Source organism: Oncorhynchus mykiss, chromosome 2 (genome assembly GCF_057628025.1).
Source record: "Oncorhynchus mykiss isolate SJ-2025 chromosome 2, ASM5762802v1, whole genome shotgun sequence".
Taxonomy (NCBI): Eukaryota; Metazoa; Chordata; class Actinopteri; order Salmoniformes; family Salmonidae; genus Oncorhynchus; species Oncorhynchus mykiss.
Window position 1 is genome coordinate 45,526,615 of NC_143023.1, and position 26,935 is coordinate 45,553,549.

At 41.9% G+C, this 26,935-nt stretch overlaps 2 protein-coding genes across 5 annotated transcripts in view; one reads left to right on the forward strand and one right to left on the reverse strand.

The window, feature by feature from the left end:
* The window catches only part of LOC110490556 (alanine and arginine rich domain containing protein), a 157,212-nt gene extending 155,412 nt beyond the window's left edge, over positions 1-1,800 (reverse strand). For all 4 annotated transcript variants that reach the window (XM_090200866.1, XM_090200901.1, XM_090200850.1 and 1 more), the window contains exon 1: positions 1,457-1,800. The gene's annotated coding sequence lies outside the window, so the exon portion shown is untranslated. The remainder of the gene's footprint in view (positions 1-1,456) is intronic.
* On the forward strand, positions 1,784-26,836 carry tsg101a (tumor susceptibility 101a). The gene is made up of 10 exons (XM_021564034.3): positions 1,784-2,474; positions 2,819-2,906; positions 3,022-3,087; positions 3,287-3,450; positions 8,017-8,143; positions 8,807-8,864; positions 9,145-9,239; positions 18,435-18,637; positions 23,747-23,986; positions 24,173-26,836. The coding sequence occupies exons 1-10, from the start codon at positions 2,433-2,435 to the stop codon at positions 24,260-24,262; spliced, it is 1,173 nt and encodes a 390-aa protein (XP_021419709.1). The 5' UTR covers positions 1,784-2,432; the 3' UTR covers positions 24,263-26,836.
* Positions 26,837-26,935: the final 99 nt, after the last annotated feature.

Sequence of the window (26,935 nt, forward strand, 5' to 3'; positions counted from 1 at the left end):
TTAATGCTAAAATAAGTTCTTCAAAATCAATTTTCAGATGTTCCGAGCTAGCCCTCCTGATGTTGTTTGACCGCACATGGACTACGACATTGTCAGCTCCCGGCATCTGTAGTAGAACAGTCGAACAATGGCAGCCTTGTTATGCCCTGTACTCGTGCTCCTTGCTAATCACAGGGTTTTTGCCTTGGGAACCGGGATGTTTCTCACCGTAGAGCTGCCTATGATGACAGCTGGCAATGTTGAATGGGCCGGTCTCTCAGGCAGCCTCATGGTCTGATGATGGTGGGAGCTCCAAAGATCTGAACCTGAGGTCGAAGCCACCGGAGAGAGAGACAGAACAGAGGACAAAGACGCAGGTACCTCTGGATCCGATCGTGAATGGGAAGCCCCCAAGGAATAAGGTGCTTGAACCTCTGGATCCAGGGCGGCAAAGCTGTTTCTGGTCTGTGTCAGGTCAAGGCTCAGCATCTCCAAGGAGACCCTCATTGCCAGAGGACGCTGTCTTCGACTTCCACGGCAAGTGACATATCTCCATGGCTGATTGGTTGGGTCGAGAACAGCTCGGTTCTCCAGAGAAGTGGGAGACTCCTTCGGGGATGGAACCCTGCTGAGCACCGGCAAGTCGGCTGTGGAGAGCCGACAAGGTGGGGACACTTCCACCAGACCAGAGCGGCGTCCGGCTACTGGGTTGGAAGAAAAATAAAAACTAGGCGGGCGTGGATTCCCCAGTAGCTTGTGTATGTTTGCTACTTGCTTTCTAAGAGTAGCCACTTCGCCCAGGTAGTAGTTGCAATATTGTCCCGGAACAAATTGAGATGGTTTGGGATGAGTTGCAGAGTGAAGGAAAATCAACCAACAAGTGCTCAGCATATGTGAGAACTTCAAGACTTTTGGAAAAGCATTCCGGGTGAAGCTGGTTGAGAGTGTGCAAGAGTGTGCAAAGCTGGCATCAAGGCAAAAGGTGGCTACTTTGAAGAATCTAAAATATATGTTATATTTTGATTTGTTTAACACTTTTTTGGTTACTACATTATTTTGTTATTTCATAGTTTTGATGTATTCACTGTTATTCTACAATGTAGAAAATAGCAAAAATAAAGAAAACCCTTGAATGAGTAGGTATGTCCAAACTTTAGACTAGTACTGTATGTTTTAACTTGTTACGGAGGTGGTCCCTGCACAGGGACAGCTCAGCGGAAATTTCAGAGCGCCACCTATAGTACTCGAGTATAGTACTCGATAAATCTCAAACTTTCATAAAAATACACATGCAAGGTACTGAATTAAAGCTACACTCGTTGTGAATCTAGCCACCGAGTCAGATTTGTAAAATGCTTTTTGGCGAAAGCATTATCTGATAGCATGCACCCCCCAAAATACCAGCACAGTAAACAACAGATTTTGCGGTAGCCGGCGCTACCCAAAACGCAGAAATAAAATATAAAACATTCATTACCTTGGACGAGCTTCTTTGTTGGCACTCCTATATGTCCCATAACATCACAATTGGGTCTTTTTCCCGATTAAATCCGTCATTGTATACCCAAAATGTCATTTGCTGAAGGCCAGTCTGATACTGCAAAAAGCCCATTTACAAGACGCAACGTCACTTTATAAAATTACAAAAGTCGCCTATAAACTTTTACAAATCACTTCAAACGACTTTTCTAAACCAACTTTAGGTATTAATAAACGTTAATGATGTATCAAATTGATCACGGGGCGATCTGTATTCGATAGCAGCAAGTCTGGAAATCATCGTCCATTTTTTCAGTTTCACAACATACTGTGGTGCGCCTCAAGAAAGGAAGGGCTTATTCGTGTTGTAACCAAGGATAAATAAATCAGAAAATGACAGCAATGGCGACATCGTGTGGAAGCTGTAGGCGTTTACAGGGGGTCCTCATTTATTTTAGGTCGATTTTTAACAAGAAGCTGCGAAAATTCGCATCATCCATAACAGGTTTTAAAGGGCCGTTGTTAAAGAGCCTTTGTTTTCTTCAGACAAGAAGATACAACAATGCCCCAGTCTAGTTGGTGGCGGTAATGCAACATTTATTGGATGTGAACCGCCGTTAAACCTCATCGAAGAAGAAGACCCGGAAGTACTTTTTTTAATTGTTGCTGACGAGACGCTGTTGCTCATAGCAGTGATCCTTGAATCTCATCGGTATTGCATTACTGCTTACTGATTATTGCATTACCTTTGTGTCTTCAGAAATATATATTTTAAACAGGTAACGTTTAGCTAAACATAACAATTATACACGCTACTCTTCGTGTCGAAATTAGTATTTTCTTTGACCGGAATCATACGCCGAGGGCCAGCTCACGCTAGCAAGTTGTCGTTTTCAAATAAACAACGTTAACGTTACAGTAGTTAGCTAAACCTAGGTAGTTCATCTGAAGTACATCATATTACACCATCAATCATGGCAGTTGTCAACGAAGGCGCATTGAAGAAAATGCTCAAGGTAAGCATCGATTTTACCTAACGTTAGCTAACAATTGTTTTTATTAACATTGTTAGCCTTTCAGCTAGCTAAGCGCGCTAACTAGCTAATGTTAGCCAACTCTACAAATATTTGTCTAACGATAACTATCTCGGTTACCAAATAACTAGTGTTAGTGTTAGACAGTTAGACCTGATTTATAACTTATGTTTGATAACGTATGCTTATAGTTAGATAACGTTAACTAGCTAGTGTTTTCTAGCCAGATAACTAACGTTAACTAACTAACCTTAGGTACCTGGCTGAACCAATCAGTGTTAAGACATTGACATTCAGCAATATTAATCACCATGTCCACTGTTCAGCAATACAAATACAGGGACCTGACTGTTCGTGAGATAACCAACGTCATCTCCCAGTACAAGGACCTGAAACCTGTTATGGATTCATATGGTAAGAACGTGTACAGTACATGGGTCACCGCAGTGGCCCATATCACAAAACATGATATATGTGTTATTGTATGCTTGTCTGATTTGTTTTATTGAGTGATATTTTCTGTCCTCAGTTTTCAATGATGGCTCCACTAGAACTCTGGTGAGCTTAACAGGAACAGTGCCAGTCAGCTACAGAGGTAGGCTAAGTTTGGGTGTATGTCACTATCATCTGACAAAAAAGTAATGACAAGGGTTGTGTTCATAGGCACCAAACAGAGAGGAACTACCTGGACTTGTTCAATAAGAAACACACATTTCCATTGTCTGTTGCAAAACCTTTCCTGTTGTGTTCTATGATTTTGTCTATTAAAGTATTTGAGCAATTTTGTCTTCTAGGAAACATATATAACATCCCAGTGTGTCTATGGCTGCTGGACACCTACCCATACAACCCTCCCATCTGTTTTGTGAAGCCCACCAGTGCCATGATGATCAAGACTGGCAAACACATTGATGCCAACGGCAAGATCTACCTGCCCTATCTGCACGAGTGGAAACATGTCAGTAACAGCGTTGTCTCCAGTATTTTAGCATTGGCTATATTATACCTCTGTTTTTCTGCATGTGAATTTTTTTGCGACGCACACTGTATTACTCTTCATTTATTACTGAACCAATGTCTCTGTACCTAGTTTCTGATGGATTTCACACAGATAATATGGATTAAGTAAACAAAATTAATGTTGGACTGCTTTAAAGGGGCAATATACAGTTCAAACAATAATAGTCCACCCCACCACTGTTTTGGGCAAAAACTGAGGGATGGGGCTTGAGTATTGATTTATTTAACCTTTATTTAACTAGGTAAGTCTGTTAGGAAGAAATTCTTATTTACAATGACTGCCTACTCCGGGCAAACCCTAACCCAGACAACGCTGGTCCAATTGGCACACAATTGTAACCACTCAAATTCATAAACCGTCCACTGGATGCAAGGACTGGATACAACATCCATGATATCAAAATTATAGTTTGAGGCTATACAGTGTTTGTTTACAATTACATTGTTTACAAACATTGGAGTAAAACTAGTTATCATATTTTGGTTTGTGATGGGGTATGACAGTTGAACTAAGCTCATTTTTTAAAATGTAACCTTTATTTAACTAGGCAAGTCAGTTAAGAGCAAATTCTTATTTACAATGAAGGCCAAACCTGGACGACGCAGGGCCAATTGGGCGGCGTACAATGGGACTCCCAATCACGCCTGGATGGGATTCAGCCTGGATTCAAACCAGGGACTATTGATGCCTCTTGCACTGAGATGCCGTGCCTTTTACCGCTGCGCCACTTGGGAGCATGAGTTATATACATTATGTTCTTAAAGAATCGAAGGGTATATCATTCATTTAAATGCCTAACATTTTTTTTGTAGCTATCGCAGATTGCCCCTTTGACAGGGCTCCAGACTGTGGCCATTTAGTCACGTTTTTCAACCCTTTAACTTGGCTGTGCAAGTTCCATTTTTTAGTTTGGGCTGGGACTTTCCAGTGACCTCCCGTTACGATATCACGATACTTGGGTGCCGATGTGTATTGCGATTCTCACAATTCTATATGTATTGCAATTCGATATTGCGATTTGATGTTCCAAACATACTGCTCTCTATACGTGTTTTGGTCAGTCAGAGAAATAAAAGTGCTGAAAACATGTTGGCTCACTATTTAAAAAGATTGAACAGGTATAACCGACTAGCGCTAGCTAACGCCACCTACAGTAGCAAAGCGATACTTTGAATAAATATCGATACAACGTCGTCCCAAAATAATATTGTGATATGTAACTATTCCCCCCCCCCATTACTTTTTAAAACTGGTTGCACTGGTGCGAGCTGCACATTCTACCTGGTTACCTTGAAACTTCCCATTTTGGGGGGGAGGATAAAACCAAACCGAATTTGTTAAACAGTAAAAGTGCATTATCCTCATGATTCCTGTAATGAGTTTCTGACCTGCCGCTGTGTGCCTACCTGTTTCGCTGGGGCCGGCTGCTGTAATGAGCGAGCCCCTCGCACTCTCTCACCCCCCCTTGTTTACCCCTCGTGATTGTATAACATTTAAAAATGCAATTGTGGGGAAACACAGCTTTGGAAGCAACTAGTTGTCTATATTAAAGAGAGGAGGGTCTCAGTGTTCTGTAGTTACACTTTTTCTAAACATATCTGATATGGGTTTGAAGTACGGAGCTCACAAATTTGCGCATCGTCCATCGTGAGTGCACTCGGCTTCATTGCAAAGTTTTTGGGAGATGTTACATTTACTCTTAGATTAATACATGGCCACTAGCAGTAGGTGTTATATTTTGAGTTAGCGATCTAGCTAATGTGTTTTGCGTTTCCACTTCCTTGGGTGCTGAACTAGTACCAATTGAATTTGACCTATACATAATATTAGTGCACGTAAAGATTTTACGTGCCCTGTTTTGACAGTAACAAAAATAGCCTAATTGTCAACTGAAAATTCATGACAATCACTGGATTAGGTTTACATATACAAATATTTGGAACCTTGCATTCCTGCTTGGACTTTTTAGATCAAGGGTGTCAAACTCATTCAATGGAGGGCCTAGTAATCTGCAGACGCCCGGCCATCCGTGGAATGAGTTCGACACGTGTTAATGTAATGTTTTTATTGAATATCATGTCCGAAGTCTATTACACTTCTTAGAATGTACATTTTGCTGCCGACTAACTTACCCTCATTAACCCGTCAACAAACGGCTACATTTTTCCTAGACAGTAAAATGATGTGACCAACAGAAAGTACTCTGAGATCTGTATATAATGACGAGATGCATATGTTTCCGCCCTAACAATGCGAGTCGTCCCAAGGCGCGAAGGCAGGCCCAAAATAAGCCCATAGAAACACATTGGACTTATTTTGGACAGATTTTGGCGAGAGTGAAACCTCTCACTTTGTCTCTTCCTCTATGATAGTATACATACAAGGGCTGGGCATTTTTCATTGCGAGCTTAATAGAAACAGGCTTGCTATTGTTGCATATCTTATTACAGTCAAAAGGCTATAGCCTATTATACAACGGGTGGGTCTAATCCTGGATGCTGATTGGTTAAAACACCATTCCAGCCAGTGTTTATTCCAGAAGTTACCACAGGCTAAATCTGACTTTGAAAAGCCTATTTTCTCGGTTCCCTCTTACTGCGCAATCCACTGTCTCATCAGCCCAGCCAGGCAATTTATAAACTTGAACTCTTGAGCATCTAGACATTATCTCACATTTCTTTTAGACTAACATTTAGTTTTCAACAGCAAAAATTTGTATAAACCTTGCAGTCTATCTCAGCAACACTGTTTCAATATTGCAATTTGAACTCCAGCTGTCCATAGTAATGAATGTGGCGGGAGTCGAGAATAGGCAGACAGCCAGGCAGCATTTCTCATCCAATTGAAATAATTAATCAGCAGGCATTATTTTTCTGGGTGTATACAAAGAAATGTCAATAGAAAATAACAGGAAAATCAAAATGAAATGCAGCATGTTTGCTGTCTTTCCAGCTTTAGTTTGAAGTGATTGTGTTAGCTGTGTCTTTGGGTAGCTCCTATGAACAACAGTGTCCTGACGAGAGCACAGTATCTGTGCCTGGCGAAATCGCGCCTCATTAGTTCATTGTTATGGATGCATCCAAATAAATGTCACTTGAAATCTGCTTGAACAACTGCAAATGCAGCCACTTCGCTGTTATTCTGGCTGCATTGTTTGTCGTGACTATGAGAACGTTGCCAGCCAGTATGGCAATGGAACATTTTAGACTGGGTCTTGTCCATAGATACAGAACTGAAAGACTGAGTCGCGTCTTTGGCAACCGAACCGATAGACAACTACCAGCCGGCTTGGGCAGCAACCTCAGATTTGTGTCGGGACTATATCGCATGGAAGGATGAAATGGCATGAATAAATTGTTGTATGAAAGTGATAATGCCCTCAAAGCCGGTGTTTGGATGATATTGGCACGGTTTCGAATGCCGAATGAACGGCGTGCTTTGAGTTGAGATTGAGAAATCGTGGCCACAAGTTTTTAACATGCAATTGTGTTTTGCATTGTTATTTGTTGCGCAATGACTGGGCTTACAAAAGCAGGTTTCACTCCAGTGGCCTAGAGGCTTTTTGAGGAGATACTCTTGCACTGTCTGACATGTGGTAGGCTATTCTGGTCCTCAAACTAGGCTCTGTGTATGTGTGAAATAAAATGCATGAGGACTAACAGAAATATACATGCGGCAATTAAATTCCCCCAAATCATGCAAATTAACCTATAGATCGATTAGCATCAAATGTATTTTCGATGTAACGGTTAGCGTCCTTCTTAATAAAGTATTGTGAATGACTTTCTAAGATGAGTCAAATGTATTTTGTGTGACACAGAAAAATATGTTTTGGGGTGTCACAATCTAGGGCCCTATAAAATCTGTGATGCAGAGAACACGGATGGAATCCAGACATTTTAAAATGGAATTCAACAATATTCAAACGTATTGAACTAAGTAGGGAATCAACTAAATGTATTCAACATTTATTAATTTGCTCAAGGTAAGACATGAACAAAATGCATGAGTTATTTGTATTTCCTGCAACTTCCTGAGGAGGCAACAAGAATTTCCCCTGTCTATGTGCGGTGCGCTCGTTTACCACTTTGTGTAGATGAAAAGGCTTTCCCAAAAACCTTAATAAAATGTTGACTACAAAGTAGGATATGCTTACCTGGCAGAATATCACAAAAACTCTGCTTGACAGCAGCATCTTGCTAGGTGCACACTGGAATTAAACTAAGCCCCAAAATCTACATTTCTAAATAATTTCCAGACCTCAAAAGTTGTCTCCCGATGTGGTGTAAGTATTGTTGTGGATGTAGAACATCCAATTTAGTTGTTTGTGATAAAAAAATATTTTTGGGCTGGTGCCATCAAGGTTAGTGCCACTAGGGGGAATGTTAGCCCTACTTAACATGAGCTCATTTCATCACGCTGTTATCTGTATGAGGTGAAGCCTGTCACAGTTGTCCATCTCCATGTGGACAATAAAGTTCTGTTGATTTCTCTTCCTCCCAGCCCCAGTCGGACCTGTATGGTCTGATCCAGGTGATGATCGTGGTGTTTGGGGAGGAGCCCCCCGTATTCTCCCGCCCCACCACACAGGCCCCCTACCAGGCCTTCCAGGCTGCAGGACCCCCCAACCGTAAGTTACCCGTTCAGTCTGACATTGTTTGTATTCCAGACCTAGCATTCCTGTTTCAACTTGTCAACTAATCAAGCCCTCGACTAGTTGAATCGGGTGTGCTAGTTCAGGCCTACAACATAATTGTGAAACGTCTGGGTGTCTTCAAGGAATCATTTTTGGAACACTGCAGTATGGATAGCATTAGTCAGTTATTTTCACTGTATGGATAGGTTGGTCATTGTAATAATGGGAATTTTGTATCTGCATAAACATGAACTCTGTTTCTCCATATAATACGTGAGACTTTGGGCGCCATTTTCATAGTGCAAAAACACTTAACGTCATCTTGCATTGTAATTGAAATTCAAACATTTCTTTAACTGCATTATAAGCAAGCGACTATTGAACTAGAGTTTTAACTGAGCAATACATCGTCTCGAACATTGTTAAATGTTTCAAATTTAATTATGCCTCCAGATTATGAGGTTTATGGTCATTTTTGCACTTTGTAATTCTTCTGCACTACTAAAATGTTGCCCTGAATCGTTCTTGCAAACACGTGCAGTACCTCCTATTGGACTCCAGATGGTATCCACGCACATTGTGAAAGATGGATAACTGAGATGACATGTCCAATGTAATATGACCCTCACACTGTCAATCCCTCCCTCCCATCCATAGCATCCTACATGCCAGGTATGCCAGCGCTCTCCCCGTACGGACCAAACCCCACCCCTGGGTAAGATGTCTGTCTTCAAGGCCACAATTTCCTCTGACACTGCCTCTCTCAGCCAGTCCCTCTCAATCTCATCAAACCAGTTCTGACATGTTTGTCTTTGGGTTTACATAAGCAACACAGCCACATAAGCATGTCTGTCTGGTGGAATCATCACACTCAATGAACAAATGAATGAAGCTGTTCCTTCTCTTACAGTGCCCCATATAGTTCAAAAGATTTACAGCTTTGATTAACAGATGGCTGTTGGTTGATGATGCATGGTTTGTTTTTTTCTCTCCAGTGGCTATCCAGGGTACCAGTACCCTAGTGCAAACTCGTATCCTGCCACAGCTGGCACTACACACTACACTTCCCAGATTCCTGCCTCCACTGTGGGTATGTATCACACGGCATTGCCTTCTGGATATTGTAATCTCAAGGCCTGGCTTAATCGGAGCTATTGAAGTATCAAAGGGAAAAATGCACACACCCCTAGGAGAATCACAAACGTTTTCTATACACAATATTGGACACCATTATGAAGTCCTAACACTGCCTTGTATAGCAATTTTAGGTCTGTGAAGTGTAACCGAAGGTTATGGATGAAGACCGTCCTGACAATAACCATTGAATTATTTTTTATGAATAAGCTTGTGAAGCATACTGCATACTTCAATGACTTATTAGGTATTCCCTATGCAATGCTGCGCAGAGACGCAGGAGATTGAACTTCACTGAGTTCGCCCCATTGGTTTGCACTGTATAGATCAGTGTTTTTTCTGTGATCGAATCAGCATTATATCAGCCCCTTTTCAATGCAACAAACCAAAACAAATCTAACTTTGCAAGATTGAGTCTGGTTTTGTTGCAGGCAGAGCCAGTGCACAACGGAGTAGAATTCTATTGGAGGGGGTAGCTCATGAGCGGTCTTTCAATCACCCATGAGTGAATGTGCTTCCTGCAAGAGCACAAAACATGTAGGGCTACATTTTCAGCAGTCTTTGAAAAGCCATTCAGGTAAAAAGCATATGTCTTAATTAAAGGGGCAGTGTTGAATTTTGAGACAGGCTAGCCTACTTACGGTAGCCTACTTTGTCTTATTCTCTGTATAGTAATAATACATTTTATTTTCGAAAGTGGTTTCTTGCATCATACAATGCAATTTACACTAACCTATTTGGCACATAGTGTTAAATAGTAACAAATCATTCATGTCAAGCCCTTCATAATGTAAAGAAGTTTAGTCTCATGCAATGTAGGCCTGCATTGAACACCACATATAGGCTACTGTTAGACATGGCTATATCATAGAAATCAAAACTATTTGAACATGTTATGGGATTTGCTCCGTTGGCTTTGCTGGTAGGCCTATGTTCTGCACAAATAGCCACAACTGTAAGGTTCACTCTAAACCTGCGCCGGAAGTTGCACAAAATTCTCACAATGTTCAAGTTTCTGCTTAATTTGTTCAGTGGCCCAAAAAATTAGGGAACATTTGACTGGAAACCTATTATAATTGTAAACATTATTATTAATGAACATTTCATTTAAAAAAAGTCTGCCCTACCTTCTCATTTGACCTAGTCTCTGAATTTGAAACAGGTTCCACTCTACCCAATGAATACATTTGCATTTAGGACTGATGACATCACCATGATGGATCTGGCATTTTGAAAAAGTTGTAATTTCTCAAACTTGTTATACAGCATTTATAGACCAGGATCTTTAAATTCATTATAAATCAAGTTAATATCTTAAACGTCATGACCGCTGTGAGCCAATGAAATTTAGTTAGGTTGGGCTTGACCTTTCAAGTCGCTCTTGAAGGGAATAGAGCCCCCTGCTGGCCATGCATCTCAATAATCTATAATGTTTCCTGAAGTGTGCGGTTGTCCACTACCCAGATGGATTCAAAAGTATAGAATTGATGTGAGTACCAGAGATGAAGTCAAGACCGAAACCCTTTAGATCCAGCCCCAGACAGACATTCTGAGACTCAGACCAAGTTTTTAAAATGGGGAAACAACAAGTACACTCTAGTAGAGTGCAGTAAGTATAGTTCAGTACAGAATAGTTCAGTAAAGTACAATACAGTAGAGTATAGTTCAGCCCAGTAAGGTAGAGTATACATTTTGAGTGCTCCAACTCCTTTCTGCCTCAATTTAGTCCTTTTGGAAGTTTGTCTTGATAAGGCCTTCTCGTGATTTTTGTCGTTGTTGAGCACCCCTCCTTTCCTTTGTTTGCTGAAGCAAGAAGGCCCACCTGAACTATTACCAATAGTGTTGTGGAAATTGCCACCAGATACCCCTGACAATATTAAATTTATCCTTTTTTTATCAGCAAGCCGGAGAGGTTCCAACAAACTTTAAGCATCAAGAGGAACACGTCTGTCAGGAGCTCTCCCGGGGCAGTTCCGTTCTCTTATATACGGCTATACAAAAAAAGCTACATTAAGCATGGTCCATAGGGTTGGTTCCTACATGTGACGGGCACCGTCTCCATTCTTAACTTATAGCATATTCTGGGCGTTCTTCCAAAAGATCTGACGGGGTCATGACCGTCTCCCCTTCATCGCTCTACCCAGCACCTACAGGATCCAATGATTGTATGAGACAAAATGTACAATTCAAGGCTATCTCTACAGACAACAATAGTTTAGTATAGTAATGTAGAGAACAGTACATTATTTATATGTTTGGGCTCTTGGAGGGTTTGAACTCACTTCTGGCTATGCATCTCAATTGTCTACAGTTTTTCCTGAAGTGTGCACTTGTCAACTACCCATATGGTGATCCTCTGTAGTTCATTTGGTAGAGCATGGCACTTGCAATGCCAGGATAGTGGGTTCGATTCCAGGGACTTGTTTTTATTTGACTTTTTGTATGTAGTCTTTAACTAGACAATTTATTATTATATACAATGACTGCCTACCAAGAGGCAAACGGCAGGGATGGGGGCTGAGATAAAACATTTAGGACAAAACACACATTATGATAGACACCACAACAGACCTTAGACAACACAACATGGCAGTAATACAACATGGCCACATAACATGGTGGTAACAACATGACAACACTGTAGTAACACATGGCAGCAGCACAAACATGGTACAAACAATGTTAGGCACAGACAACAGCACAAAGGGAAAAAAAGGTAGACAACAATCAGGTGAAGCAGCCTCAAGTGTAAGGAAGAGTGTCCATGATTTGAATCTTTGAATGTAGAGATGGAGATAAAACACTCACATTGGACAGGGTTTTTTTTGAAGGTCCTTCCAGTCACTAGCTGCAGCAAACTGAAAAGAGGGATGTGTGTACTTTGGGTACCTTTAACAGAATGTGACTGGCAGAACGGGTGTTGTATGTGGAAGTTGAGGTTTGTTGTAGGTATCTCAGATAGGGGGGAGTGAGGCCTAAGATGTTTTTTATAAATATCAACCAGTGGGTCTTCCCCTGGGTATACAGAGATGGCCAGTTGACAAAGGGGTATAGAGTGCATTGATGTGTCCTATAAGGCAGTGTTTCCCAAACTCGGTCCTGGGAGCATGTTTTTTTTCTTTTCTCTAGCACTAGACAGCTGATTCAAATAATCAAAGCTTGATGATGAGTTGATTATTTGAATCAGCTGTGTAATCATCTGTAACGTCCCTTAGCCGAGCAGTGAATTTCAAACACAGATTCCAGCACAAAGACCAGGGTGGTTTTCCAATGCTTTGCAAAGGGCACCTATTGGTAAAGGAGTAAAAAAAACTAGAGGCATTGAATATCCCTTTGAGCATGTTGAAGTTATTAATTACGCTTTGGATGGTGTATCAATAGCCCCAGTCATTACAAGCTTCAGACGTCATTCCTAACTTATTTTTTATTCAATGTTTTTAGCTAGACAAGTCGGTTAAGAAAAATGATTTACAATGACGACCTACCCTGGCCAAACCCTCCCCTAACTCGAACGACTCTGGGCCAGTTGTGTGCTGCCCTATGGTCTGTAGTAGCGAGTCTAGTACTGTGATGCAGTGCATTAGACCGCTGCGCCACGCGGGAATACTAGTTGCCGGAGAGGAACTCTCAGGGATTTCAACATGAGGCCAATGGTGCCTTTAAAACAGTTACAGAGTTGAATGGCTGTGATAGGAGAGAACTGAGGATCGATCAATAACATTGTAGTTACTCCACAATACTAACCGAAATGACAGTGAAAAGGTCACCTATACAGCATAACAGTATTCCAAACATGCAGCATGTTTGCAGTAAGGCACTAATGAGTAGCACTCTTCATATTTTCAAGCAAGGTGGTGGCTGCATCATGTTATGGTTATGCTTGTCATCGGCAATGACAGTGTTTTTTTATTTTGGGATGAAAATAAATGTAATGGAGCCAAATATACACGTTCACATTGAATGTTCCTGAGTGGCCTAGTTACAGTTTTGACTTGAATCGTCTTAAATCTATGGCGAGACGTGAAAATGGCTGTCTAGCAATGATCAACAACCCACTTGACAGAGCTTGAATTATTTTTAAAGGATATGCTGTTATTGTACAGTTCAGTTGTGCAAAGCTCTTAGAGACTGACCAAGACAGACTCACAGCTATAATCACTGCCAAAGGTAAGCCTAACATGTATTGGCTCAGAGGGTTGAATACTTAAGTAATCAAGATATACAGTGCATTCAAAAAGTATTCAGACCCTTTGACCTTTTCCACATTTTGTTACTGCCTTATTTTCCTCATCGGTCTAAACACAATACTCCATAATGATGAAGCGATAAGTTATTTTTTTGTTTTTTTTGCAAATGTATTAAAGTAAAAAACACCTCATGTACACAAGTATTCAGACCCTTTGCTTAAGCTGGCCGCCCGGCCAAACTGCACAATCGGGGGATAAGGGCCTTGGTCAGGGAGGTGACCAAGAACCCGATGGTCACTCTGACAGAGCTCTAGAGTTCCTCTGTGGAGATGGTAGGTTCTGGAAGATTCTCCCATCTCTGCAGCACTCCACCAATCAGGCCTTTATTGTGGAGAGGCCAGATGGAAGCCACTCCTCAGTAAAAGGCACACAACAGCCCGCTTGGAGTTTGCCAAAAGGTGCCTAAAGGACTCTGACCATGAGAAACAAGATTCTCTGGTCTCTTCGAGCCTGAATGCCAAGCGTCACGTCTGGGGGAAATCTGGCAACATCCCTATGGTGAAGCACGGTGGTGGCAGCATCATGCTGTGGGTATGTTTTTCAGCGGTAGGGAATGGGAGACTAGTCAGGATCGAGGGAAAGACGAACGGAGTAAAGTACAGAGAGATCCTTGACGAAAACCTGCTCAGGACCTCAGTCTGGGGCGAAGGTTCACCTTCCAACAGTACAATAAACATAAGCACACAGCCAAGACAATGCAGGAGTGACTAAGGGACAAGTCTCTGAATGTCCTTGAGTGGCCCGGCCAGAGCCCGGACTTGAACCCGATCGACCATCTCTGGAGAGACCTGAAAATAGCTGTGCAGCGACGCTCCCCATCCAACTTGACTGAGTTAGAGAGGATCTGCAGAGAAGAATGGGAGAAACACCCCAAATACAGGTATGCCAACCGTCATACCCAAGAAGACTTAAAGCTGTAATCTCCGCTAAAGGTGCTTCAACAAAGTACTGAGGTACAGGGTCAGAATACCTATGTAAATGTGATAGTTTTTTAATTTTAGAAATTTGCAAAAAGTTCTAAAAACCTGTTTTTGCTTTGTCATTATTGGATGTTGTGTATAGATTGAGGAAAACACAATTTAATCAATTTTAGAATAAGGCTGTAACGTAGCAAAATGTGAAAGTCAAGGGGTGTGAGTACTTTCTGAAGGCAATGTATAAATTATGTCTCTGTAATCTAGCATGCGTAGGATGGTCGTCTGAATCGGGGTTAGATTCGTAGCAGGGGTGAAAGGAGCGATCACAATAGTGGAAACCAAGTCTAGATTTAACCTTAACCTGCAGCTTGGATATTAGTTGAGAGGACAGTGTACTGCCTAGCCATACTTGTACGAGCTGACTACCTTAAGCTCTAAACCCTCAGCGATGCTAATCACACCGGTGGGGGTTGGATTATCTTGGCAAAGGACAAATGCTCACTAACATGTATGTGACCACATTTTGAGAAATAAGCTTTTAGCGCTCATTACATTTTTTGGGGATCTTTTATTTCAGCTCATGAAACATGTTGCGTATATATTTTTCTTCAATGTATTATTCCCACACTACTCCTACAGCTTTTACTCAACCTACCCTTACAACTTTATAACATGCAGAGGTCTAACTTGAGTTGCTTACATTTTTGTTTTTGATACATAATACTTTTTTAAAAATATAAGCACTTAAACATGCAAAACTATTTTTACATGGAGGTCTATGGTGACCAAAATATGCAATTTTTGAAACTGCTGTACGTACATTTACTTTTTAAGAAACACACTCCAAACCAACTTTAAAATGTGCAGAACACTCCAAATGACAAACTACTGAACCACCAACACGACAACAGACCTCAACGATTTACCAAAACAGCTGACAACAGTAGTCAGCAGTTGTGTTGTACGTTCAGAACTACAGTATATTTTCTTAATTTATAGACTAATCAACGTTAATAAATAGGCTATGGACATGTGTGTATTTTGTATCCATTTGAATGATTGTCAATTTCACCTTCAAATATTGCATAGCTGTCTCTCCCCTTCATACTTTCCTTATCAATTCGTTCTTATGGCCTACTTTTGGAAAGCCTAAGGTAGGTCTAGGTTTTTTAATACGTTTTAAGGGAAGAGTAAATATTATCTCTTGTGTCCGACACGCTGAATGATGAGTCATTTTACGGGGTGTGCGTGTGAAAGTAGCATGTCTGGACTCCATCTCTATAATAAGAATCAAACCCTCCTGTCATGATTTCATCTCGTAAAAGGCCTGTTTTCAGTAGCTTAGGCTCCATTATTTATTTAATTAGTGCATCCTCTCTTTGAAGAACATACGCTAATGCCACTGCCTTCAAATGACCGCAGTAGAAGGTTTTGATTTGATGCAACTATTTCGGGAAAAGACCATTGGTATTAGAGTGGTTTAGACCATCGAAATGGGATCCGAATTGAATTTTTGATTTTGCAGAAAAGCCAACAGACAAGGACAAGATAGGCATATCTTTATTTTATTTATTTTATAAACAAAGTGTAATGGCTTGTTTCAAATAGGTTTTTATTAAGCATATACTGCCTGCCATTCTGTTGACCTTTAATTGACCCTGACCTCTAGCATTCTGGCTGGGGTCTGTTCCCCTCTGTGACCTCACTGCCTGGTCGCCTCTGAAATGTCGCCCCGTAACCAGACTCTGGTGACGAAAGGTCAAGTGGTGTGGTGGTCCCAACCCCCTCAGCACAGACACAGCTATTTTTAACCTCTGGGTTGACATTTCCCTTATGTGCTATTCTATGACCAGTTTACTCATACACTTCACTATAAATATCAGTGTCTTATGGAAATGTTGTCCTACTACTTTATTTAGACCAGGGGTAGAGGGGAAAAGAGGAGGGGTGAAAGAGGAGAGGCTATATGGACACTCCTGGTGCCCAAATTGATGTGCGTCGCGCAGCTGAGAGGCAAGTGTAGACTAATGGATGCGGTTTAGTCAGTTGTCCTGATGAGCCCTATTTTGATGAGCCCTATTATTTTGAGTAGGACAGCAGCTCACACACTAAATAACTTGTAATGTTTGTAGTGAACATGTCAATGTCACCGTGATATAGTCTACTGCTCAATGGGGAGAGTTTGCGCTGCGTGTTGTGTTGCCGGCTTGAAGTGTCCTTCGCTCCCACTTGCCGAGCACTAACAATTACTCTGATAAAAACTTTGGCAGAAAAGTTTAAAATTCTCACTGAAGTTTCTAGCCACAAGCATAATCTAGCTAGCTGGGGAGGGCTCATTAGGATGACTGACTGAACTGACCAGTTTTGCCAAGTCTAGCAAAAATGTACAGCCCAATGACCACTCAACCTGGCCACAAGGCCTGAAAACTAGCGTCCCCCCCCCCCAAATGGGGAAAGAAAGGGAAAAAAATAATATACACACACTAGATGCTTATTTTTTAGTTGAATTTTTTAGTTGAAATGCTTATTTTTTAGTTGAATGTTTCGCAACGAGGAGTTATCACGAGGGAGAAAGATGTAGCTAGCTAGTGCTATTCATTGATATCACATCACTTGTCATGAAGTGTGTGCATGCTGGTGCTGCTCTCCACTGACTCAGCTGCCTACAGCGCTCTCTCAACACACAAACGCACATCCTTCTGGCCCTCCCTCCCTGCCAGCACTGGTTCCGCAACAGCCTGCCTCACTGCTTGATAGTTAGCTGCAGCAGGTAACGGTGAAATTAATCTACCTTTTTTGAAAGAGAAATGTCATGGAGGCCGTGGTTAACTTTAGAAGTAGCCCAAATATCTGGAACCGTCATTTTCACCTGCAACAGTTTTCAAAGTAGCCCAATTTTTGGGGAAACCGCCAACATGGCAACTCTGGAACTGACTGAACCGAATCCGTTCACCCCCACTCAACTCTCGCTGCGCAACATACTTGATCAATTTTGAGGTTCACTATGAGATTAATCATACATTCACATTGCTGACTCCAGCCTGCTAGTTCTAATATTGTACAGAGCAATGATATCTAGGCATCTCTCTTTTCAGCAGATTTCTACTACTTCCTCAAATGCTAGACTAAAGTTCGGGCAAACAGTTTGTTTACATGAAAGAAAATACCATGGAAAATTCCACAACTACAGTCAGTTTTCATATGTTATATAGTGAGTATAAGACTGCTAGGTGGAATGCTTTGACACTGTGGATTGTTTTATGAGGAAAATAACCTCCATACACTTTAATGGCAGACCATCACCTGTATCAAATCAAGCTTTATTTATACAGCACATTTCAGGCATGGAAGCAACGCAATGTGCTTTACAGGAAAAAAACAATGGAAATGAAAGCTGAAATATTTACTACAACAAACTTAAGATAAAAAAAAACAAAAAAAAACAAGAATGACAACTGAATGACTAAAAAGCACCCTAAGGAAAAGCGAAGCTAAAAAGATTTTTCAAGATCTTTTTTAAATATGTCCTCAGTTTTGTCTTTCAGCTTTTTTTAGGGTAGTAGCAACACAATAACATGAACTCATTGGCATTGAAACATGTTTTTATAACTTTCTGTAAAATGTTGCTGGTGTCATTCCATATACATTTGAGAAATGAACATCCTGGAGATGATGCATCCCAACTTCCTCCGCCATTGTTTGTCTGAAATCATAAGGGTCATATAAGATCACGAACAAGGACACTGTGATGCAAGGATTGTAAATGCTGTGTAAAAGCAAATGTCTTTTTGCATAAATGATCAAATATAGTGTGTGGAACAGATTTTCTAGTGTAGCGTCTTGCTAGTTTACTCTTCTCTCCTCCCTGTCCATCCCTCTCCTCCTTTTATTTGCATTTGAACTTGCTATGTAAGTTTAATTGTGCCAATACAGGCTGTTAAATTTTTAAAAAATATTAATCTAAATATAATCATTCTCCTCCTCCAGGCCCCAGTAGGGATGGTACCATTGGCGAGGACACCATCCGTGCGTCGCTGATCTCGGCGGTGAGCGACAAGCTTCGTTGGAGGATGAAGGAGGAGATGGACCGGGCGCAAGCCGAGTTGGACGCGCTGAAGAGGACCGAGGAGGACCTGAAGAAAGGACACCAGAAACTGGAGGAAATGGTCTCACGGCTAGACCAGGAAGTGGTGAGGGAGGATATAGGGATATATTAGACACATTTCACTTCTGTTCTCTCTTTCCTCTTTGACTCTAGGTCCTTTTCTATTCCTCGCTCTGTCTTTCGCTCTTTCATTCCCTCTTTGCTCATTCTCTTCATTCCCAAGATGGCATAGCAGTTCAGATGCATTTTTGTCCTCGTCCTGTCGTGTATATAAATATATAGATATATTTACAACTTTTTTTTCACATACATTTTTAATTTTCCAAAAACTCATCTTCAGAACACTCTCCTGCAATCCGCTTCACCAATTTATATTTATATAAAAAAGTATTATTTACCTCAGATCTGTAATCCTCCGAGAGGCTAGCCAGAAATTAGCCAGAAGCTAGCCGGGAGCTAGCCAGAAGCTGGTCCAGAAGCTACTCTGAAGCTGGTTCAGAAGCTAGTTAGCTTATTTACTGGCTAATCGTTAGTACTCAGCTAACCACGGTTTGTGGTCATCGGCTGTCCTTTGGCTCGAGAATCTATCACCAGTTTTGTACGGCGCGGTGCAGCGCGGCTCGGAACGGAACATACCGGATTTCGGCCACTGGCTCTGGACATCCATACCTGGATCTCACAGCTAGCTAGCTGCTATCCGTGTGACTATCGGCTTTCGTCGATTCCGGAGCTAACATCAATTGTTCCGGAGCTAGCCAGCTGAAGAGTTCCATCAATTACTCCTGGGCTGCAGTCACCTATCCGGACCCCGTTTTGCTGCCTACGTGGAGCCCCACCGGGCCTTCACAGTTGGACTGCCGACGTTGTCTACCCCAGGGAATTGTCCGGCTGGCTCCTCCGGCGCAACGTTGCCTGGGCGCCCATCTGCGGCCTGCTAGCCGTTGGCTATCTTATCGGCTGCTATCTGAATAGACAATCGGACAATTTTTATTTTATTTATTTTTATTTATTTATTTTTCTTCTTGGGCCTCTATAACTATATCTAGTGTTTTTATTTTTGTTGTTGTTGTGTGATTTGGATTAATCCCCTCTACCACACGGAAACCCACTAATCTACTGATGGAACGCAAGTTGGCTAATAACAGACCTCAATTCTATGCTAGCTTGCTCCTATGCTAGCTTGCTACCGATTTAGCTGTCTAAATCGCCGTGACCCCCAACCAACCTCTCCACTCACTGGACCCTTCTGATCACTCGACTGAGCATGCCTCTCCTTAATGTCAATATGCCTTGTCCATTGCTGTTCTGGTTAGTGTTTATTGGCTTATTTCACTGTAGAGCCTCTAGTCCTGCTCATTATACCTTATCCAACCTATTAGTTCCACCACCCACACATGCAATGACATCTCCTGGTTTCAATGATGTTTCTAGAGACAATATCTCTCTCTTCATCACTCAATACCTAGGTTTACCTCCACTGTATTCACATCCTACCTTACCTTTGTCTGTACATTATACCTTGATGCTATTTTATCGCCCCCAGAAACCTCCTTTTACTCTCTGTTCCAGACGTTCTAAACGACCAATTCTTATCGCTTTTAGCCGCACCCTTATTCTACTCCTACTCTGTTCCTCTGGCGATGTAGAGGTGAATCCAGGCCCTGCAGTGCCTAGCTCCACTCCTATTCCCCAGGCACTCTCTTTTGACGACTTCTGTAACCGTAATAGCCTTGGTTTCATGCATGTTAACATTAGAAGCCTCCTCCCTAAGTTTGTTCTATTCACTGCTTTAGCACACTCTGCCAACCCGGATGTTCTAGCTGTGTCTGAATCCTGGCTTAGGAAGACCACCAAAAATTCAGACATTTTAATTCCAAACTACAACATTTTCAGACAAGATAGAACTGCCAAAGGGGGCGGTGTTGCAATCTACTGCAATGATAGCCTGCAGAGTTCTGTCCTACTATCCAGGTCTGTACCCAAACAATTTGAACTTCTACTTTTAAAAATCCACCTCTCTAAAAACAAGTCTCTCACTGTTGCCGCCTGCTATAGACCACCCTCTGCCCCCAGCTGTGCTCTGGACACCATATGTGAACTGATTGCCCCCCATCTATCTTCAGAGCTTGTGCTGCTAGGTGACCTAAACTGGAACATGCTTAACACCCCAGCCATCCTACAATCTAAACTTGATGCCCTCAACCTCACACAAATTATCAATGAACCTACCAGGTACCTCCCCAAAGCCTTAAACACGGGCACCCTCATAGATATCATCCTAACCATCTTGCCCTCTAAATACACCTCTGCTGTTTTCAACCAAGATCTCAGCGATCACTGCCTCATTGCCTGCATCCGTAATGGGTCAGCGGTCAAACGACCTCCACTCATCACTGTAAAACGCTCCCTGAAACACTTCAGCGAGCAGGCCTTTCTAATCGACCTGGCCGGGGTATCCTGGAAGGATATTGATCTCATCCCGTCAGTAGAGGATGCCTGGATATTTTTTTTAAATGCCTTCCTAACCATCTTAAATAAACATGCCCCATTCAAGAAATTTTGAACCAGGAACAGATATAGCCCTTGGTTCTCCCCAGACCTGACTGCCCTTAACCAACACAAAAACATCCTATGGCGTTCTGCATTAGCATCGAACAGCCCCCGTGATATGCAGATGTTCAGGGAAGCTAGAAACCATTATACACAGGCAGTTAGAAAAGCCAAGGCTAGCTTTTTCAAGCAGAAATTTGCTTCCTGCAACACTAACTCAAAAAAGTTCTGGGACACTGTAAAGTCCATGTAGAATAAGAACCCCTCCTCCCAGCTGCCCACTGCACTGAAGATAGGAAACACTGTCACCACTGATAAATCCACCATAATTGAGAATTTCAATAAGCATTTTTCTATGGCTGGCCATGCTTTCCACCTGGCTACTCCTACCCCGGTCAACAGCACTGCACCCCCCACAACAACTCGCCCAAGCCTTCCCCATTTCTCCTTCTCCCAAATCTGCTCAGCTGATGTTCTGAATGAGCTGCAAAATCTGGACCCCTACAAATCAGCCGGGCTAGACAATCTGGACCCTTTCTTTCTAAAATTATCTGCCAAAATTGTTGCCACCCCTATTACTAGCCTGTTCAACCTCTCTTTCGTGTCGTCTGAGATTCCCAAAGATTGGAAAGCAGCTGCGGTCATCCTCCTCTTCAAAGGGGGTGACACTCTTGACCCAAACTGCTACAGACCTATATCTATCCTACCATGCCTTTCTAAGGTCTTCGAAAGCCAAGTCAACAAACAGATTACCGACCATTTCGAATCTCACCATACCTTCTCTGCTATGCAATCTGGTTTCAGAGCTGGTCATGCACCTCAGCCACGCTCAAGGTCCTAAATGATATCTTAACCGCCATCGATAAGAAACATTACTGTGCAGCCGTATTCATTGATCTGGCCAAGGCTTTCGACTCTGTCAATCACCACATCCTCATCGGCAGACTCGACAGCCTTGGTTTCTCAAATGATTGCCTCGCCTGGTTCACCAACTACTTCTTTGATAGAGTTCAGTGTGTCAAATCGGAGGGTCTGCTGTCCGGACCTCTGGCAGTCTCTATGGGGGTGCCACAGGGTTCAATTCTTGGACCGACTCTCTTCTCTGTATACATCAATGAGGTCACTCTTGCTGATGGTGAGTCTCTGATCCACCTCTACGCAGACGACACCATTCTGTATACTTCTGGCCCTTCTTTGGACACTGTGTTAACAACCCTCCAGGCAAGCTTCAATGCCATACAACTCTCCTTCCGTGGCCTCCAATTGCTCTTAAATACAAGTAAAACTAAATGCATGCTCTTCAACCGATCGCTACCTGTACCTACCCGCCTGTCCAACATTACTACTCTGGACGGCTCTGACTTAGAATACGTGGACAACTACAAATACTTAGGTGTCTGGTTAGACTGTAAACTCTCCTTCCAGACCCATATCAAACATCTCCAATCCAAAGTTAAATCTAGAATTGGCTTCCTATTTCGCAACAAAGCATCCTTCACTCATGCTGCCAAACATACCCTTGTAAAACTGACCATCCTACCAATCCTCGACTTTGGCGATGTCATTTACAAAATAGCCTCCAATACCCTACTCAACAAATTGGATGCAGTCTATCACAGTGCAATCCGTTTTGTCACCAAAGCCCCATATACTACCCACCATTGCGACCTGTACGCTCTCGTTGGCTGGCCCTCGCTTCATACTCGTCGCCAAACCCACTGGCTCCATGTCATCTACAAGACCCTGCTAGGTAAAGTCCCCCCTTATCTCAGCTCGCTGGTCACCATTGCATCTCCCACCTGTAGCACACGCTCCAGCAGGTATGTCTCTCTAGTCACCCCCAAAACCAGTTCTTTCTTTGGCCGCCTCTCCTTCCAGTTCTCTGCTGCCAATGACTTGAACGAACTACAAAAATCTCTGAAACTGGAAACACTTATCTCCCTCACTAGCTTTAAGCACCAACTGTCAGAGCAGCTCACAGATTACTGCACCTGTACATAGCCCACCTATAATTTAGCCCAAACAACTACCTCTTTCCCTACTGTATTTAATTTATTTATTTATTTTGCTCCTTTGCACCCCCATTATTTTTACTTCTACTTTGCACATTCTCCCATTGCAAATCTACCATTCCAGTGTTTTACTTGCTATATTGTATCTACTTTGCCACCATGGCCTTTTTGCCTTTACCTCCCTTATCTCACCTCATTTGCTCACATCGTATATAGACTTGTTTATACTGTATTATTGACTGTATGTTTGTTTTACTCCATGTGTAACTCTGTGTCGTTGTATGTGTCGAACTGCTTTGCTTTATCTTGGCCAGGTCGCAATTGTAAATGAGAACTTGTTCTCAACTTGCCTACCTGGTTAAATAAAGGTGAAATAAATTTTAAAAAATTTAAAAAATTATCTCTTTCTAACTAATATTCTGTCCATAGAAATATAATCATTCTAATAAGTCATTCTAATTTCATTATTCTGCCTCTCCCCTCTTCACCCCAGTTCTATTAAGTTTAACCTGTGAGTCCCCAAGTTCTCTCAAGTATTACCTGTCTTCAGAGCTTAATTATTTGGTGGAATGGAACATTGGGAGGTGGGGGTGTACTGTTCATGTGTTTATTCGTCTTGTGTTTTTTTGAAGGCGGAGGTGGACAGGAACATTGACCTACTGAAGCGTAAGGACGAGGAGCTGAGCGAGGCCCTGGAGAAGATGGAGAACCAGTCGGAGAACAACGACATCGATGATGTAATCGTGCCCACGGCGCCACTCTACAAGCAGATCCTCAACCTGTACGCTGAGGAGAATGCCATTGAGGACACCATCTTCTACCTGGGAGAGGCGCTGCGCCGCGGGGTCATAGACCTGGAAGTGTTCCTCAAGGTGAGGGTTGGGAAACACGCATGCAGACATGCATGGACACACGCATACAAAAACACACAGGTGAACTCACTCAAATAAACCACACACTGCACGCACACCTTTTCATAAAGATCATCACAACTAGGCATTGTGCCCTTGTATGTCTTCTCTAACGCGCTGTCTCCCTATCTTTCTCTCCTGTTACAGCATGTGCGTCTGCTCTCCCGAAAGCAGTTCCAGCTGCGAGCCCTCATGCAGAAAGCCCGCAAGACCGCCGGCCTTAGTGACCTCTACTGACCCCGCGGACACCCATACACACTCCCTTTCTCCCAGTCTCTCCTTCTGTACAGGTCCTCCTCTTTATATCTGTCTTTTTGTCTCTCTCTCTCGGTCTGTCCTCTTCTCTCTAAAAGACGTGCCCTAAAATTGTATGAAAAGAGCTAACAAATCTGTTTTGTTTTGAACATCTCCTAAACATGCATCTTTTTGGATAACTAATGTGGAAAATATGCAGTTTGATATGGAGCAAATGTCTGCCAACATTGATTCTTGCATTTATTTTTTATTTTTTTTATTAATATTGGCAGCCATATGCTTCCATAGTCACAATGTTGGAGTGGTATCAAAGGAGAGGTGTGAGAGTATGTGCTCTGACATTGTGTGACAGTTGCTGGTGTGAGTTTGTGCTACTTGTCTCACTGTAAAGGAAAGCTTACACTCTGATATAAATATACGTCTCAACTAGGGATGTGCATCTCTCCTTTCATGAAAGATTCTAGATACATGGGCACTGATACGCTACAGGAATGATGCCTTTTTGTTTTAAAAGATTCCTTTTGATTAGGTGAGCGAATTAATGTGATTTGGTTAGATACGATATGCTTCAATGCACAAATGTTTTGCATGAACACATTTCATTTTCTATTTTAAAGATATATCTGCTGCTGTTGGGATGACTTCTCTAAGCTGAGTGGCTGTGTGTGTGTGTGTGTGTGTTAGTCGATGTGTGTGTGTGTGTGTGTGTAGGCACCTGAGCTGAGCAATAGGGAAGACTGAGCATCTACTACCCCACTATCAGATTAGGGATGGAAGGCAATTTCTGCTTTTTGTACCCCCCCCCCCCCACTTTATCAGAAATCACCATCACCCACTGATTAACTTGTCATTTTTTAAGAAAATGTTTGAGCTAGTAAGTACTATGTCAATATGTGTCTTTAGAAATGAACATAGCATTTAGCCAATTAAGATAATGCAGTTTTGGATTTTACCCTGTCTAAAAAGCAAATTTATTGGACCATTGATTGCAAAAATGATTGCTGTCCATTATGAAGTTACCTTCTTTGTTTAAAAATGACCAAATACACCGACTGTTGAAAGCAAAATTACCAAAACCTGAACAATTGAAATACAATCTGAATGAAAACCCCAATCAACAGTTGGATGTGAGTTGTCCACAACTCACATGTGAGAGGCTACACAACTCCGGTAAAGCACAATGTTCTTGTAACAATGACCCAGCAAATTACATTGGTTGTCACTCAACTAATAAAGCCTATGATTTGACATTGTAAAAGCCATTGTGCAAGCATCTGAGTGCTGAAGGTGTGCGCAGATGTATCCTATTAGAACAGGGATAGGCCTGCCTTTTGTTGGCATGATCAGTTGTCTCTCGCACTATGCCACAGTTATATGACAGCACATACGCAGTTACATGCATAAAAGTTTGATAGGCTACTGAACTGAAGGAGAGGCAGCATCAATTGTCACAACAGATAAGAGGTATTTTTGGTATAAAACAATATGGAGTAAAAACAAAAATTGTGAACTTGCGATTTGAATCGGTTTTCTGACCAATGTATGATGGATGCTTAATTTGGATTGCTTTGGAATCCCGCAGACCGATGCACAAGTGTCTTTAACATTTGAACCAAGGACCGATGCGCGTCAGTGAATTGTTACATCCCTAGACTCAAACTTTTAGAAAATGACAAGGGTTCATCTAGTCGGAGCATACTTTCTCAAAGCAGGGTTCATGTTGGCACAAAACTGTTTGGAAACCTTTAGAGGTACAATTTGAATTATATTTTTTTGTATTAAAAAAAATGAATAATGGCAGCCATTTGTTCCATATCCAACTGCATCAATGCTGAATGATGTGAGCAGGTGACCCTGGCTTGTGCTCACATTCCCCCTACTCTTTATCTCGGCTATTCTGTCTATTGCTCCCATTGGCATCTGGAACAATTGAGAAACGGCTTTCCACGTTAGCTGTTTAGGATGATCCTTCAGTCTTGAGCTGTGTCGTGCTTATTATGACACTCAATAAACAACGTTTTCAAAGTTTCGCAACGGAGAAGGAAAATTATAGTCCGTTCTTCTGTTTGGTGCCTAATGAGCAGAACCATGATGGTCAGTCGATCATGTCCATTGTTTCTCAAGACTCCCCTAAGCCCCTGTACAGTGTCTGTATGTTCATGTTTGAATGTGTCACTTAACGTGTTTCTATTCAAAGGCGTCAAAAGGAAAATGTTAATGTTTTTCTCTTGCTTCGCTTAGTTGTTTATTTTCTGTTTTCTTTCAAGTTTTCAGCTGTTCTAAGAGATCAATGTCTTTACCCTTTCGGTTTATATAAAGGTTGTTAATTAGAAACAAGTGAAGTTTTTTTTTTCTTTTTTCTTTTTTTTACTAATCAGAAATGTATGTAGACAGGTCTCTTTTTAAATGAGCTTTTACTAAATGCACTTTGAATTGTATGATATGCTGTAGTTTTTTTTCAGATTACTTTCATTTTCAACAATAGACCATCTGTTCTTTTTATCTGTAGAATTTTATGTAAATCAGCACAATAAAACTAGTCTGGTTTGCCAAAAATTACTCCTGTGGGGGTTCACTTTGGTGATGGTGTAGATCTAAAACACGTGTACCCTTTTCACACTGTTGTGCGGAGCCACCCCTCCCAAAAAAATCATT

Coding starts and splice junctions, on each gene's coding strand:
- tsg101a (XM_021564034.3), top strand. CDS start 2,433: ATGGCAGTTGTCAACGAAGGCGCATTGAAGAAAATGCTCAAG. Junction 2,475..2,818: donor CATTGAAGAAAATGCTCAAG/GTAAGCATCGAT, acceptor TCCACTGTTCAG/CAATACAAATACAGGGACCT. Junction 8,865..9,144: donor GGACCAAACCCCACCCCTGG/GTAAGATGTCTG, acceptor TTTTCTCTCCAG/TGGCTATCCAGGGTACCAGT.